Source organism: Tricharina praecox, assembly GCF_024521635.1.
Source record: "Tricharina praecox strain CBS 144465 chromosome Unknown BZA05scaffold_2, whole genome shotgun sequence".
NCBI classification, from domain to species: domain Eukaryota; kingdom Fungi; phylum Ascomycota; class Pezizomycetes; order Pezizales; family Pyronemataceae; genus Tricharina; species Tricharina praecox.
Genome location: NW_026250404.1, coordinates 1,498,403 through 1,512,894, shown reverse-complemented (window position 1 = coordinate 1,512,894; position 14,492 = coordinate 1,498,403). Strand labels below are relative to the sequence as shown.

At 53.8% G+C, this 14,492-nt stretch overlaps 5 protein-coding genes across 5 annotated transcripts; 3 read left to right on the top strand and 2 right to left on the bottom strand.

Annotated features, from left to right (window-relative positions):
- The first annotated feature begins 11 nt into the window (after positions 1 to 11).
- Positions 12 to 1,953, top strand: BZA05DRAFT_470739 (glucosidase II beta subunit-like-domain-containing protein). Its single transcript, XM_051487917.1, has 3 exons — positions 12 to 197; positions 259 to 1,143; positions 1,206 to 1,953. The coding sequence occupies exons 1-3, from the start codon at positions 113 to 115 to the stop codon at positions 1,871 to 1,873; spliced, it is 1,638 nt and encodes a 545-aa protein (XP_051343642.1). The 5' UTR covers positions 12 to 112; the 3' UTR covers positions 1,874 to 1,953.
- A 966-nt stretch (positions 1,954 to 2,919) lies between these two features.
- On the top strand, positions 2,920 to 5,900 carry BZA05DRAFT_385187 (heat shock protein 70 family). The gene is made up of 4 exons (XM_051482388.1): positions 2,920 to 3,355; positions 3,560 to 3,624; positions 3,691 to 5,018; positions 5,072 to 5,900. Exons 1-4 carry the CDS (start codon positions 3,239 to 3,241, stop codon positions 5,515 to 5,517), a joined length of 1,956 nt encoding a protein of 651 aa, XP_051343641.1. The 5' UTR covers positions 2,920 to 3,238; the 3' UTR covers positions 5,518 to 5,900.
- Positions 5,901 to 6,086: 186 nt separating this feature from the next.
- BZA05DRAFT_385186 (condensin complex subunit 2/barren) lies at positions 6,087 to 9,470 on the bottom strand. The gene is made up of 4 exons (XM_051482387.1): positions 8,809 to 9,470; positions 8,408 to 8,704; positions 6,830 to 8,359; positions 6,087 to 6,765 (listed from the first exon to the last, which is right to left on the bottom strand). Exons 1-4 carry the CDS (start codon positions 9,106 to 9,108, stop codon positions 6,520 to 6,522), a joined length of 2,373 nt encoding a protein of 790 aa, XP_051343640.1. The 5' UTR covers positions 9,109 to 9,470; the 3' UTR covers positions 6,087 to 6,519.
- Positions 9,471 to 10,216: 746 nt separating this feature from the next.
- On the top strand, positions 10,217 to 13,677 carry BZA05DRAFT_385183 (Sodium/calcium exchanger protein-domain-containing protein). The gene is made up of 3 exons (XM_051482386.1): positions 10,217 to 10,841; positions 10,913 to 12,988; positions 13,029 to 13,677. The coding sequence occupies exons 1-3, from the start codon at positions 10,587 to 10,589 to the stop codon at positions 13,488 to 13,490; spliced, it is 2,793 nt and encodes a 930-aa protein (XP_051343639.1). The 5' UTR covers positions 10,217 to 10,586; the 3' UTR covers positions 13,491 to 13,677.
- BZA05DRAFT_385182 (adoMet-dependent tRNA methyltransferase complex subunit Trm112) lies at positions 13,678 to 14,484 on the bottom strand. Its single transcript, XM_051482385.1, has 4 exons — positions 14,164 to 14,484; positions 13,995 to 14,084; positions 13,829 to 13,925; positions 13,678 to 13,754 (listed from the first exon to the last, which is right to left on the bottom strand). Exons 1-4 carry the CDS (start codon positions 14,347 to 14,349, stop codon positions 13,750 to 13,752), a joined length of 378 nt encoding a protein of 125 aa, XP_051343638.1. The 5' UTR covers positions 14,350 to 14,484; the 3' UTR covers positions 13,678 to 13,749.
- Positions 14,485 to 14,492: the final 8 nt, after the last annotated feature.

The window sequence follows — 14,492 nt, the reverse complement described above, 5'->3', positions numbered from 1 at the left end:
TTTACAGTTGTCCTCAAGCGACAGCAGCAACCTCACTCCCTCGAAACTTCTCCCGCACTTCCGGGGACAGAGTCAATTCCGCCTGTCCAAAAGTAATAGTAACCTTAAAAAAATGCTACTGCAACAGCTGCTCCTGCTCGCAACATCCCTCACACTCGCCCGGGCTACCACCGTCCCACGCGGTGTATCTCCAGAAGGTACTTCCAGAGACAGCTCCCCTTCCATCCCTGCGTGCCATTAACCAGTGCAAAACACCAGATGCAAAGCTCTACATCCCTTCCAACCTGCAAACGTTCACATGCCTCACGCATCCGTCGATCGAAATCCCGTATGACCGCGTAAACGACGACTTCTGCGACTGCCCCGACGGCTCGGACGAGCCCGGCACGTCGGCGTGCGCAGGCCTCTTGCACAAGGACATTGCGATCCCCGGGTTCTATTGCCGTAACAAGGGACACACGCCGGCGTATCTGCCCAATTCGAGGGTTAACGACGGGATCTGCGACTATGACATCTGTTGCGATGGGTCGGATGAGGCCGGCGGTGTTGGCGGCGTGTCGTGTCCCAGCACGTGTAAGGAGATTGGAACCGCGGCTAGGAAGATGGCCGCGGAAAGGAATGCGAGGAGGAGTAAGGCGGCGAAGGCGAGGAGGGAGCTGGTGAGGAAGGCGAAGGTGCTTAAGAAGGAGATTGAGGACAATGTCGCCACTACGAAAGTCAAGGTGCAGGCGAATGAGGTCAAGGTGAAGGAGTTGGAGAAGAAGCTGCACGAAACGGAGGAGAGGGAGAGGAACAGGGTTGTGAAGAACCCAAAGCCGGGGAGTAGGGTGAGCGTGGCCACGCAAGTTGCGAAGGAGAAGGTGGAGGAGCTTCGAAAGTTGCTCTTGAAAGTCAGGGATGAGAGGGATATCGCCGAGGAGCGGCTGGAGAGGGCGGAGACGATGCTGAGGTTGCTGAGGGAGGAGTACAATCCCAACTTCAACGACGAAGGTGTCAAACGTGCTGTCAGGTCGTGGGAGGAGTATCTTGCGGACGAGGACCAGAAGCGGAATGCGGCCGAGGATAGGGATCTCACTGCTGTCTTGGAAGAGGAAACGAATTGGGATGAGCTCGCTGGTCCCGAAGAGGAAGAAGTCTCAGAGCGTATGACCCCTCTCCCTTCGCAGAGCTTTCTGAAGCTTTCTGAAGCTGACACGGCCACACAGTTTACCAACTCACCAAATACCTCCCTCCAGCCGCCCGCGACTGGCTCGGCGTCAAGATCAAAGAACTCCGTGAATTCCTCATCGCGAACGGAATGCTCGCACCCCAAAAAACCGATGGCATCGAAACTGCCGCCGTCACTGCCGCCCGCGACGCACTCACCGCCGCCCAAAACGAAGACATGAAAGTTAAGAAGCACCTTGGACAGCTCGAGAAGGATCTCGCTGCCGATATGGGACCATCCGATGTCTTCCGCGCTCTTAAGGGTACTTGCATCTCCCGTGAATTCGGCGAGTACAAATACGAGCTATGTTTCATGGAGAAGGCACAACAGATTTCGCGGAAGGATAACTCAAAGACCTCACTGGGTACCTTCTCTCGGATCGATATTGCCGATGAAACTTCGAAGAACGAGGCCGCTGGAGTATTTGCGAGCAGCTGGGAGGAGAGCCATGAGGAGCCACTTAGTGGCATGGCACTGGGATACGACAACGGACAGCAGTGCTGGAATGGCCCCAAGAGGAGTGTTGGTGTCGAGCTGTATTGCTCCGCCGAGAACGAGATCCGCAACGTCGTCGAGGCGGAGAAATGTGTTTATCGTATGGAGGTCGGCACGCCGGCAGCGTGTGGGCGTGAGAAAGCGGAGGGTGCGGCAAAAGATGAGTTGTAGATGTAGTGCCTTTTGTCCAGTAGATACCTAGTATGCGAATTCCAGGTTATAGATAGCTTTCAACTAGGTACATATCGTGGTTGTGTGTGAACACAGATGTTTCTCTATCGTCGTGCCATTCATTTGGCAGCATGTATCCCCTCTCTCTTGAACCCCGACATCGCCTTCACGCCCCGTCACTCACGATGTCATGAAGGCCCTCGCGTAACTCAAGACGCCCGATGATGTCACATGTCGTGAGTTGGTTATCGGAGAAAAGTGCCGCAATTGCTGTGAAGCTGACGGGAAGTGAACCTCGATCTCGCAGCGTGTTGAGAAGTGTGTAAGCATCACGGAAACGTCTCGAACTTACTCTATTAGTGTCACTCGCCACCCATCGCCACATCGCCGCTGCAGAGCTCCTAGCGGATTCACTGGTAGATATGTATTCAGACAGACTGGGGTAGTTCCACTAGCAGCCAACCTGGGTATCTACAGTACCCATGAATCTGTGTCGAAGAGCGAGGCCGACAACCCGGGTGTGGCTTTGTGCTACTTGGGTTCAGGTACGCAGCCTTGAGTCCCGTAATCTAGGTTGCTTTGTCTGTGACTCCGCGTGGTAAAGGACTGGCCGCGGTCGGGCGTTTCCCTGGCATGCCCCACCGGCCACGCACTCTAGAAGCATGTAGAGCATCCTCGAGCATTCTGGGGCTCCATAGTAGCAAGTATACGGCTGTTGAGCAGGCTGAGTGGGGCTGAAGGATTTCGCCATGTCTGTATGGAGGCAATCGTGCCTTGCAAGGGGTTCTCTAAGGTGCGGCTTTTACGTCATTTGCGGAATGCAGTAGAATCGTTTGTCGCGCACGGACCATCCTCGGCGGTTAACGAGCTCTCACTCTGTCGTCTCGGTCGCCCGCCGTTCACAAAAAAAGACCAAACATTTACCAAAAGTGGTGCAGCAGCGACATAGCATGTGATGGGAAATTACATAATCCGACTTGCCCTCTATCGGGAGTGGTATGTGTATTTTTTTTGTTGTCGATGTTGCTGGAAGCGGTGCGTAGGTGGTGGAAGATCATGGAGTCTCATGGAGCATTCTAGCGCGTGCTACAACGTTCCTGCCTCAGAACAGCACTGCAAACCAACGACCCCCCCCCCCCCTCCAAAGCAAAGCAAAAGCCGCAACCCGCCTTCCCCCCCACCCCATCTATAAATCCTTATCCACCAAAGCACTCCCACCTCTCTCTCTTCCTTCATCATCTTACACGCACAACCACAACACTGCAACCTCTCTTCTCCGCGCTCTTACAGACAAATTCTTTTCTTCTTTACCTCCACCTACACCTAATACTCGCATAGACAACAACCTCTACAACAGATTTCAAAATGGTGGCCGCTGTCGGTATCGATTTGGGAACCACCTACTCCTGCGTGGGTGTTTTCAGAGATGACCGTATCGAGATCATTGCAAATGACCAGGGAAACCGAACAACCCCATCATTCGTAAGTTGCCCGTTATTTCCTTCTTCCTCGTATCTCTCTTCATTGTTGGTGGTATTGGTGGTTGCGTAGCATCATCGTTGCCCCGCCATTGCCCCACTATTACCCCCCACCACACCAACAAGCATTGTTAGCTTGTTTGATTGATTACCCGTTACGAAACAACATCAATGAGAAATGGTTTACTGACAATGATTGATGGAATAGGTTGCGTTCACCGACACGGAACGTCTGATTGGTGACTCGGCCAAGAACCAGGTCGCTATGAACCCGTAAGTTCTCTACCATCTACTCACGACGCGTTTATCATGATTGATCACTAACATTTATCCTTACAGTCACAACACCGTCTTCGACGCCAAGCGATTGATCGGACGGAAATTCGAGGATGCTGAGGTTCAGTCGGACATGAAGCACTTCCCCTTCAAGGTTATCAACAAGCTCGGAAAGCCCATCATCCAGATCGAGTTCAAGGGCGAGACCAAGGAGTTCACCCCCGAGGAGATCTCGTCGATGGTCCTGTCCAAGATGAAGGAGACTGCTGAGGCTTACCTCGGAGGAACCCTCACCAACGCCGTTGTCACTGTCCCTGCATACTTCAACGACTCCCAGCGTCAGGCTACCAAGGATGCTGGTATGATTGCCGGTCTCAACGTCCTCCGTATCATCAACGAGCCCACCGCTGCCGCTATCGCGTACGGACTCGACAAGAAGACGATCGGCGAGCGTAACGTCCTCATCTTCGATCTCGGTGGTGGAACTTTCGATGTGTCTCTCTTGACCATCGAGGAGGGTATTTTCGAGGTTAAGGCCACCGCTGGTGACACTCACTTGGGTGGTGAGGATTTCGACAACCGCCTTGTCAACCACTTCGTTCAGGAGTTCAAGCGCAAGCACAAGAAGGACTTGACCAGCAACGCTCGTGCCCTTCGTCGTCTCCGCACTGCTTGCGAGCGGGCCAAGCGCACCCTTTCCTCTTCGGCTCAGACCTCGGTTGAGATCGATTCGCTCTACGAGGGCGTTGACTTCTATACTTCGATCACCCGTGCCCGTTTCGAGGAGCTCTGCCAGGACCTCTTCCGTTCCACCATGGAGCCCGTCGAGCGCGTCCTCCGCGACTCCAAGATCGACAAGTCTTCCGTTCACGAGATCGTCTTGGTCGGAGGATCCACCCGTATCCCCAAGATCCAGAAGCTCGTCTCGGACTTCTTCAACGGTAAGGAGCCCAACAAGTCCATCAACCCCGATGAGGCTGTTGCCTACGGTGCCGCCGTCCAGGCCGCTATCCTTACCGGAGACACTTCTTCCAAGACTCAGGAGATTCTTCTTCTCGACGTCGCTCCTCTGTCGCTCGGTATTGAGACCGCTGGAGGTGTCATGACTGCGTTGATCAAGCGTAACACCACCATCCCCACCAAGAAGTCTGAGGTCTTCTCTACCTTCTCGGACAACCAGCCCGGTGTCTTGATCCAGGTCTTCGAGGGTGAGCGTGCTCGCACCAAGGACAACAACCTGCTCGGAAAGTTCGAGCTTACCGGTATCCCCCCTGCGCCCCGTGGTGTTCCTCAAATCGAGGTCACCTTTGACATCGATGCCAACGGTATCCTCAACGTCTCCGCCGTTGAGAAGGGTACTGGAAAGACCAACAAGATCACTATCACCAATGGTAAGCATTTCCCACTCCACATCGTTATTGAACCAGATGCTAACTTTCTATAGACAAGGGCCGTCTTTCCAAGGAGGAGATCGAGCGCATGTTGGCCGAGGCCGAGAAGTACAAGGAGGAGGATGCCGCCGAGGCTGAGCGTATCCAGGCCAAGAACTCTCTCGAGTCTTACGCCTACTCGCTCCGCAACACTCTCAGCGACGAGAAGGTTGGCGACAAGCTCGATGCCGACGACAAGGCCAAGCTTCAGAAGGCTATCGACGAGTCGGTTGAGTGGTTGGACAACAACACCACTGCCACCAAGGACGAGTTCGAGTCTCAGCAGCGTGAGCTTGAGGCTATCGCCAACCCCATCATGATGAAGTTCTACCAGAGCCAGGGTGGCGCTCCCGGTGGTGGCATGCCCGGAGGAATGCCTGGTGGTGGCTTCCCCGGTGCCGGTGCTGGAGGACCTCCTGGTGCCTCTGACGACGGTCCTACCGTTGAGGAGGTCGACTAAATGTGTCGCTCTTTTCGATAGGGAGTTAGAAGTGTCTTCATACAAGGCGAGGGATGGGTGTCTTTTTCTTATGCGTGTTCTTGTATGAAAACTCCTTTAATTTCTTGTTTGGGGACGCTTACAGGGTCGTAAAAAATGGGGATGGTTTTGTAGTCGGCTCTTCTTTTTTCTTCTCTCTTTCCTTTGTATTCTCTTCATGGTTTTCTTACGGTTCTCGGGGTTTTTTCTGCGGGTTTACTGCTTTTTCTTTCGATTCTCTGTACTTACTCTACGAAATTTATGGAGTCATGATTCACACAGACTCTACATACGTGATACCTACAAAACGCTTGTGACATTAGCTCGGTGAAAGTACCGAATGGAAATCGAGTCTTCATTCTGCCTGTTGTCTTTGTTTAAACTCGAAGAAGATAAACGCAACGGGCTTTCTGGCTCGGTTTTCGGTTTCTTTGTTACATGCGACCGGATCCGGTCATGACAGTTTTGAGTACAATGACTTCTGCGTTGGATGTGGTCGATCTGGGACGGGGGTGATGTGTCGGGTGGGAAAAAATGTTCTGATTGCCGGTGTTTGGTTTTGGATGCTGTGCGGAATCTGTACTGACTCTGGGAATCAATAAAGCGGGAAAGCGAATGTGTAGGTACTAGTAGTTCAAGTCTTGATTGCGGTATGTAGATGAATCGTGTTGAAGTCCATGGAGTCATTGACGAGTGAGAACGGGCCAGTTACTCCCTCCGGTACCTATCACTCGATTGTGCATCCACTTTTCCAGATACATAACTACAACTCGTACAGGAACTCATTCTATATCCAACAGCCATCAGAGCCCTGGTGGCATGGTCCACGCAGAACCACATCAAATCCAAAAAGCCCTCCCCTCGCTCCCATCAAAAGTCGAAGCAGAAAACGAAACGAAACGAAACGACTAAATCCCTATCGCCAAATCCCCGCGCCCAAAAAAAAATCAAACAACCAAGCTCCATCCATTCAGCGGGTATTTATTAATAGGCATCAGCCTCATTCGCGGCAGGATCCTTCCTGATCACCAGCTCCTGCAGAGTTCCCCCCTCCTCCTCGACGATGAGTCCCTTCTCGTTCGCCAAGTGCAAGAGACAGATGAAGCAGTAGCTCGTGCTAATGTCGGACATCACCTTCTCGGGATAGACTGCACAGAGATTGTTCATGACGCGTGTGAACTTGCGGGGTTCTTCGAAGGGGTCAGGGGTGGGTTCTTCAGAGCGTATTGACTGGAAGGAGGAGGAATGAAATGTTAGTTAAGGATACAGAGAAGGAGTAGAATGGGGAACCAACGTTGTCTGGATCTTGGCCGGGCGCAAATTTGAGGCCGCTCCAAATGTTCTCCTTCAGTTTTCGAACATCGACCTTCTTTGCTACGCGCGCGTACTGGACGTATTCTGGTCTGATGCGACGAGCCTGGGCAACAAGCTGTGAACCGAAGTCTAAAGCTTGGGTGGAGAAAGGATTCTGGGACTGCGGTACGGCACCTCCGGCGGTTGCCGCCGCACCGTCGATGCCCGGTGAAAACGATTCCCTCGCATCCGCGAACGCATCGTCGTCGTCGTCCTCAAGGCCAGCAGGAAGGTCGAGACGATCGTCATTGAAGAAGTTGGCATCGTAATCGCCCTTGGGACCGGGGGTCGACGAGGCTTGGATCTCTCCTGCCATGTTCTCTTTGGCCCAGAACTCTTCATCTAGGTTCTCTGGTGGCTCATCGTTTTGAGGGAGCATGCCACCCGGTCCTGCATTGTTCTTCCTTCTTCGCAAGACGCTGGCGTCGGGCTTCAGGAACATCCGGATGAGCTGACGGGAGTTGAAGTGTTTGTCGTCGGGTAGTAGGTTCCTGGACTTGCTTATTCGGTCTTTCCTAGGCATATTGATCGAGGAAGGAAGTTTGGGCGGGCCCAACACCTCAGCTGGAGCATCCGCTGTAGGGTCCATGAAGTTGATCTCAAAGGTCTCCTTCTCTTTTCGCGGTCTCGGTGCCGTGTTTGCTGGCTTGGAGCTGTCTTTGATTCTTCGGATACGCCAGTGCTCCGGTCCCGCCCAGTTTGTCCCCACTCTTTCGTCAAAGTAGCTGAGAATATCCTCATGTCCGCCACCAAAGCCGATAAACCGACTGCCATCAGGATCGAAATCACCTTCATCGTTGTCCGCCCCCCCAGACCCGAAGAGCGGTCGTCTCGATGGGCTCAATAGACGATCCGCCGCATCAGCTATGGTTTCGTTGGCCCAAGCCTCTCCTCCTTCGCCGAATGCCATGGTCATGTCGTCGTCACCTCCAATGCCATATCCGTCGTCGAATCCGAAGGCCATATCATCTCTAGCGCCGACATCCTCATCATCATCCTCGTTATTCTCTGGATCGGCTGCTTGCTTCCCGTTGTCACGGTCTTCTAGGCCCTTAAGAAACGGAATATCCAGTCCCTCGGAAGTGTTCAGATCAAAGTTCTTGAGAGATGGGCAAACATCTTGTTTGTCCAATATGGAAAGGTCGGGGAAGAATCTGCTCTTGAGGTCGCCAAGCTTGCTCAAAATCTCTGCGGGTTTATCCAGAACTTCTTCTTCCTTTACGGCATCGTCTTCCCCATCATCCTCATGCTCCCCGTCCTTTTCTTCGTCTTTGTCGTCACTACTATCAAACACTATTCGCCCGTGTGCGTCAATGAAGAGGTTATTGAGGAGAAGGCCTTTGGCTCCGCCTTCGTCTCGATCTGCCGTAGCTTTTTTGAACAGAGGGTCGACCGAGAATTCGAGCTCGAGCTTTTTGACTGCTAGTTGAGCGAAGTCCTTGGCAAGCGTTGCTTCGGAGGAGCGTTGGGTCTACGACGGCAGTTAGTTCACATACACTTGCGCAGCGAATCGACATACCTTCTTCCTAGGTTTCTTTTTGCCTTCGCCATCGACCTCCTCCCCATCTTCTGCGTCACTTCCTTCCTCGTCCGCACCTCTGCCCTTCCGTTTTGAAACGCTGCTCTCAGCCAATCCACTGAGTAGTTTTCCCGTCTCGGTTGCGATCGAATCGACTCTGCTGGTGTATATCTTTACACATCCATCCAAAGTGCAACTCGCTTTCTGGAAGTTGACCGTATCACCTTCCTTCAGCAGGCTCATATCATAAAAGTAGTCGATTAACGCGAAGTCCCACGAATTTGTCGCATTAATTTTCTGGTGACACGCGTGCGCGTCAGTCTCGTAATACCCCGCCACAACCAGCACCACCAGCGGCATCCCCATCACCGCCGTCGCGCGAACCCAAGAAGCAAACCCACGTTATCAGTAGCCATCTTCATCATCTCCTCAAAGTTTGCCAAGATCTGAACCTTCTTTGGCGTCTCCTGCTGGGCGACGTTCCTAGGAGTCATCGGCGAAATGCCATCCGCGCCCAAAGTCTGTCTGCGAACAGCGGGGGAAGCAGCAGCCTTAATCTTCTGCCTCTGCGCGGACTGCAATAGGTTACGTTCCTTGGTTCGCGCCGCTTTCTCGGCGGAATCATCGTTGAGCGGAATCATTGTAGTGCGTTTGGGCGTGGAGACTTCGCGGCCGACGGCCGTACCCTTGGTGCGGGCCATTGTGGAGCGCGGAGGAGCCTGTTTGCGGTGTTGCAGCTAGGCACGAAGGTTGGTGGTTCCGGAAAGGCAGCCTGTATGGATGGAGGATATCGTTTTCGCGTGTGATCGTGGTCGTGGTTGTGGTTGTCGTCGAGGGAGGAATGGAGGTTTGTGCGGTGGTAAACAAACGATGCGCCCTTAGCACGGAGCGGGCGATCACGTGGGACTTTAGCGAGTGAGACTCTGCGATGACTGTGCAGCAGGCAGGGAGCTTTCCGAAAGACGGTGGAGCTATGTTCAAAACTGTTCGTGATGAGCATCTCTCGACAACAAAGGATTCGATGATTGTGTGCATATCAAGGTGTCTCGGCTGTAGAGTACCTATACTATCGTAGCAAAAGATGTCTATCAGCTACCAACTTGCCACGTTTAGAAATTGTAGCGGATCCCCGGTCATTCAACCAGTGCACATGAATTCCGCGAGGAACTGCCCTTCGATGTGTATGAGATGAGACCTGTGAACATTTGGACCGCGAGTTCCATCGACACTGCATTTATGCTGTAGGATGAGAAGCGCGCTACCTGCTCCGACAAAGACATCCCGATCCTAATCCCGAACACAAGTGATCGTCAGCATCCGGGATTTGTGCGCATAAATTGATCAAATCCGCCGTTAGCTAACCACTGAATGTCTGTTGTGCGCATTCTGGCACCATAGGAATACGCCGCTGCTGATGGGCATTCCATCCTCAACGAAGAGAATCAATACACGTTTCCAGCGGTCACGGTCTGCTGCGGAGAGTCTTCTCGTTCTAGATAACTAGTACTCTACTGTAGCGCTTCCGTGACTGGCGATTCGTCATGGAAACGACCGCACCTCGCTCGGGATGCCTAAGAGAGGTGGCGGAGCCGAGATCAAAGCCCTAGAGTTGTCAATCGTCTTCAAGTTTCTAATCATGACCGTGAGCAAGGCCACTATCATGGAATCTCACTCGATCGTCGATTCAGACAATGAAAGTGTGGCGCTTGTAGCAAGAGCGAGGCTGTGCAACACAGCCGGTGCTAGTACTAGTACACAGAGTACCCGGTAGATACGGTCGAGACTTGCGTGATCGTACGCGGGCGGCCGCAGGAGATTCCACAACCCTCGTCATACGTATCCCACCCTCAAACAAGCTCCTTCCTCCGCGCCTTTGCGACAGAGTCAGGATATTAACTGGAGCAACCCCCCACCCAATCTGGGCAGACCCTCCTTCTGCGGATATACCTTTTCGCCCAGCCCAACCTCCTGCAGCTCCTGAAGAGCTCGAGATGCCCAACAGCTTCTACACACACTTCTTCTACTCTTCGGTGTTTTGTTCTACGAATTCCCCGTCAACATCTGTAGCCCGACAGACAAGCTACCCTTGACTGTTTTGCTCTACGAATTCCCCGTCAGCGTCTGCAGCCCGACAGACAAGTTACTCTTCGTTCGCCCGCGACACAACTGCCGCCACACTATGAAGCTTTTCAATCGTCGGCTTCCGGCGGTGAGGTTACTCGCATGCGCAGTGCTACTGTTATTGCTCGCAGCAGCGACCACCGAGGCAAAGAGAGTGCACCGGCCAGATAAACTCTCGCCTGAGGACATTGAGCGCGCCGTGGCCAACACGCCATCAAGACCGAGCACTAGACAATCGTTTTTTAGGTTGTCGCTCCGGAACCTGAACCCACGTCACCATGTGGCTCGACAAGATAACGATGATAAGAACGAGGCACGTCCGGCCGTACCGGACCCCCCCATCTATCTGTACCTTTGCATCGTGGGCAACGCTGACTTCGACAGTGTCGCAATGTGAATAGATCCAAGGACAAGTGCGCATTCGTCCGCAAACACTGCCTTGAAGAACGAGTTGGCCTGCTGGATTATCTCGACCTTTACTATTGCCGCTTCGGAAGCACGAAAGGCGTACCATTCCTCATCCTGGCATCATGGCTCGGAATACTGTTCTCGACCATCGGCATCGCCGCGAGCGACTTCTTTTGCATCAATCTTTCTACTATCGCCGCCATCCTCGGCATGTCGGAGAGCATGGCGGGTGTGACGTTCCTCGCCTTCGGTAACGGGTCGCCTGACGTGTTCAGCACGTTTGCTGCGATGAAGATTAATTCCGGCTCGCTCGCTATCGGTGAACTTATCGGCGCCGCATGCTTTATCACTGCTGTCGTCGCCGGCTCGATGGCCATCGTACGCCCCTTCAAGGTCGGCCGGAAATCATTCATTCGCGACGTCTCGTTCTTCGCCGTGGCTGTACTTTTTAGTCTGTATTTCCTCGCGGATGGCAGGATCAAGATGTGGGAATGTGTCTTGATGATTGTGTTTTACTTGTTGTATGTGGTCTTCGTTATCGGATGGCATTGGATGGCGGGGCGCAAGAAGCGTAGAAGACGCAAGGAGCGACGTGCTAGGGAGCATTACACCGCGCCCGAAGAGGAGGATCTCCTGGTGGAGGAAGATGACGAAGACGGCGGTGTTGGTCAGGGGGCCCAGGAAAATGGGGATTTACACGATTTCCGCGCCTTGGAGAGCGGGCTGGGACGAGACCTGGACGACGACGACGAAGACGAAGAAGAGCGTGAAGAGCGTGAATACGCCGAGTTGAGCAATAACGTGAGGAATAGTCGGCCCGGAATGGAGAGACGGTTAACAGCTGCTACGACACACACGATTAGACCTTCACTGGTTGGCGCACTGGAGTTCCGGGCTGTTCTCAGTTCTCTCGAGAAGACCAAGAATCTTCGGGGCAGGCAGATACACCTTAGGAGGTATTCTGATGACCCGATGCTCTCCGGCCATTCACTTTCTGAGCCCAACCCAGAGAGACCGAACCTGGGCGGTCCGGTTGATGCGACAGATCCTCGCCATACGCCGCACTCGCTCTTGAGGCCGTCGACGGGGCCATTAGGCAGATTACGAGCTGTTTCCGTCAATGATGCCGCGCAAGCCGTGGTTGACGTAGGGAACCTCCATTCACGAATCCCCGACCTCTTGGTACAAGAATCGGACGACGGAGGGTCGGCATCAGAGCAGGAGAATCAACCGCATGTATTTGCTATAAAACGACCTCCCGGAATGCGAATATATACATCACAATTCCTCGCTCCACCATCTTCTACCGGAACAAGCCCGGCGCACTCGCCGCCTGGCTCAGCACCGCCATCTCCTTTGTCGAAAGTGGCACCTCGCTTCTCGATCTTGGATTCGGACGTAGATTCTGACGTGATTACGGATTCTCCGGGGCCGATCGGAGGTCGGCCATCCCCGCCACCATCGCTCCGACTTCCTCGGTCATCAATGGATTCCTCTTTGACCGCTTTGAGCATACCCGTCCAACAGGCGAAAAGGATGAAATACTGGCCTTACAGCCTTTTCCCTTCGCCGCAACGCCTCTACGTCACGTTCTTCCCCACACTGCAGGACTTCACGGACAAGACTTTCCTGGAGAAAGTCTTCGCGCTCGTTGCAGTACCTAGCGTCTTTTTCCTCACCCTCACACTTCCAGTAGTTGAAGGTCCCGAGCGTCCCTCCGCCGACGACGGCAAGCCCGGTGGCGGGCAACATAATGCGCTTCCGCCGGAGAGTCCAAGCTCGTTCCTCACCACCACCACTATTGCCACACCGATGGTGACGCCTTCTGATCCCCCTCCGCCACCAAAGGACTGGAATCGCTGGTTAGTTGCAATCCAGTGTATCACTGCGCCGCTGTTCATAGTACTCGTTCTGTTTGCGGATTCCGATACTCCTCTGTTGAAACCGATCCTTTACGCGCTCCTCACTGGGCTGGTATGCCTCGCCTTACTCCTCACTCTGACGACGCCCATGCAGCCACCACGGTTTCGCTACCCTCCTCTGCTTCGGCGGGTTCATAGTGGCCATATCCTGGATCTCTACCATCGCCGAGGAAGTAGTCGGGATCCTCAAAGCCTTCGGAGTAATCTTTGGTATATCGGATGCGATCCTCGGTCTCACCATCTTCGCAGTCGGCAACTCACTCGGCGACCTGGTTGCGGACATAACAATAGCACGACTCGGCTTCCCGGTGATGGCACTCAGCGCGTGTTTCGGTGGGCCCATGCTCAACATCCTCCTCGGTATCGGCGTTAGCGGACTGTATATGACCATTATCAAGGGTGATCCAGTCTACCACATCGAAGTATCCAGCACGCTCGTTATCAGTGCTGCAACACTGCTTCTGACGCTGGTGGTCCTCCTTGTGTGGGTTCCGCTGAATAACTGGATGATGTCTCGCCGTATCGGCATCACGCTCATTTCCATCTGGACAGTCGGCACGGCGATCAACGTGGCTGTTGAGGTTACCGGAGTGGGGACGAAGTGGGGTGGACAGGTCGCAAGGGGGGGCTAGGCACCTCTGTTTTTTGTAGGATGGTTTGGAGTTTTTGGGTTTGCGGCGCTTTTGGGTTTGTCGATTGATGACGCGATGGTTGAAGGATTCGGCTCTGATGCGGGCTCGAGGTAGAGAGATGATGTTTTTAATCTTTGAGGTTTTTTGGAGCGGGATGACACGGTACGGTAATCTGATGGTATTTGGTTAATCGCGCATGCGTGTGCGTGCATATAGCAGTTCGTGAAATTGTCACAGTAAACGTTTTTTATTCCTACTCCTAGACTGCACAGCCTGTCAGCGCTCTATACCCACCACCCAACCAACCAACCAACCAACCAGGAGCAGGAGAGACATACCCAAATGATTTGGCAACAAAAAATTCGCGATGCCCTCGTGGATGTTGTACTCATGCCCGCAAGCGCCGCACACCAACTTCCCACTAATAACCTGCGTCTGTGCACCCCTCCCATCAGCGCCTCTCCAACCTCCAACCTCCGGTAGGTATCGAGCAAGCAAACCCACCTCCACAAGCAGCGTGTGCAGTTCCGCGACCAGCTCATCCGTCAACTCGTCCCCCTCGGGCTTCGTGGGCGGCAACGTCGTGAAGCCGAGCTGTGAATCCCATCGGATTAGCCCCCTCAGGCCCTCCCCTCATTCCCCGCCCCGACAGGTCCCAGACGCAGAAACTCACCTCGGTAGCAGTAGTCACCAGCGCAGGCCACTCGATCCGCGGCAGGATGTTGCGGATGAACGTCGGGTTCGCCTCGAGCGTTTCCTGCACTAGCTCGGCATCCTTGAAGTGCAGCGGGAACGATAGCGGCGAGGTGCGGCAGGCCTTGATCGCGCAGGTTAGGTAGTTGGTTGTTAGGAGCTTCATTTTGCTGTGGTCGTGGAGTGGTGCGGGTGCGGGTGGTAGAGAGGTGAGGTGAGCTTGGCGGTGGGGCACGGTGTAGGGGCACGGTGGAGACGCTGGACGGTGGACGCGATTTTTTACGTGGGGGCGGAATGTTGGGGCTTGGC

Bases quoted from the DNA above. Each gene is read 5' to 3' on its own strand.
- BZA05DRAFT_470739 (XM_051487917.1), top strand. From the start codon at position 113: ATGCTACTGCAACAGCTGCTCCTGCTCGCAACATCCCTCACACTCGCC. The intron at 198-258 runs GTACTTCCAGAG...GCAAAACACCAG, and splicing joins ACGCGGTGTATCTCCAGAAG to ATGCAAAGCTCTACATCCCT. The intron at 1,144-1,205 runs GTATGACCCCTC...ACGGCCACACAG, and splicing joins AGAGGAAGAAGTCTCAGAGC to TTTACCAACTCACCAAATAC.
- BZA05DRAFT_385187 (XM_051482388.1), top strand. From the start codon at position 3,239: ATGGTGGCCGCTGTCGGTATCGATTTGGGAACCACCTACTCCTGCGTG. The intron at 3,625-3,690 runs GTAAGTTCTCTA...TTATCCTTACAG, and splicing joins AACCAGGTCGCTATGAACCC to TCACAACACCGTCTTCGACG. The intron at 5,019-5,071 runs GTAAGCATTTCC...AACTTTCTATAG, and splicing joins CAAGATCACTATCACCAATG to ACAAGGGCCGTCTTTCCAAG.
- BZA05DRAFT_385186 (XM_051482387.1), bottom strand. From the start codon at position 9,108: ATGGCCCGCACCAAGGGTACGGCCGTCGGCCGCGAAGTCTCCACGCCC. The intron at 8,360-8,407 runs GTATGTCGATTC...CTGCCGTCGTAG, and splicing joins AAAAGAAACCTAGGAAGAAG to ACCCAACGCTCCTCCGAAGC. The intron at 6,766-6,829 runs GTTGGTTCCCCA...TCCTCCTTCCAG, and splicing joins CCGGCCAAGATCCAGACAAC to TCAATACGCTCTGAAGAACC.
- BZA05DRAFT_385183 (XM_051482386.1), top strand. From the start codon at position 10,587: ATGAAGCTTTTCAATCGTCGGCTTCCGGCGGTGAGGTTACTCGCATGC. The intron at 10,842-10,912 runs GCACGTCCGGCC...TGACTTCGACAG, and splicing joins ATAACGATGATAAGAACGAG to TGTCGCAATGTGAATAGATC. The intron at 12,989-13,028 runs GTTCATAGTGGC...ACCATCGCCGAG, and splicing joins ACCCTCCTCTGCTTCGGCGG to GAAGTAGTCGGGATCCTCAA.
- BZA05DRAFT_385182 (XM_051482385.1), bottom strand. From the start codon at position 14,349: ATGAAGCTCCTAACAACCAACTACCTAACCTGCGCGATCAAGGCCTGC. The intron at 14,085-14,163 runs GTGAGTTTCTGC...TGGGATTCACAG, and splicing joins TGGTGACTACTGCTACCGAG to CTCGGCTTCACGACGTTGCC. The intron at 13,926-13,994 runs GTGGGTTTGCTT...AGGGGTGCACAG, and splicing joins TGCACACGCTGCTTGTGGAG to ACGCAGGTTATTAGTGGGAA.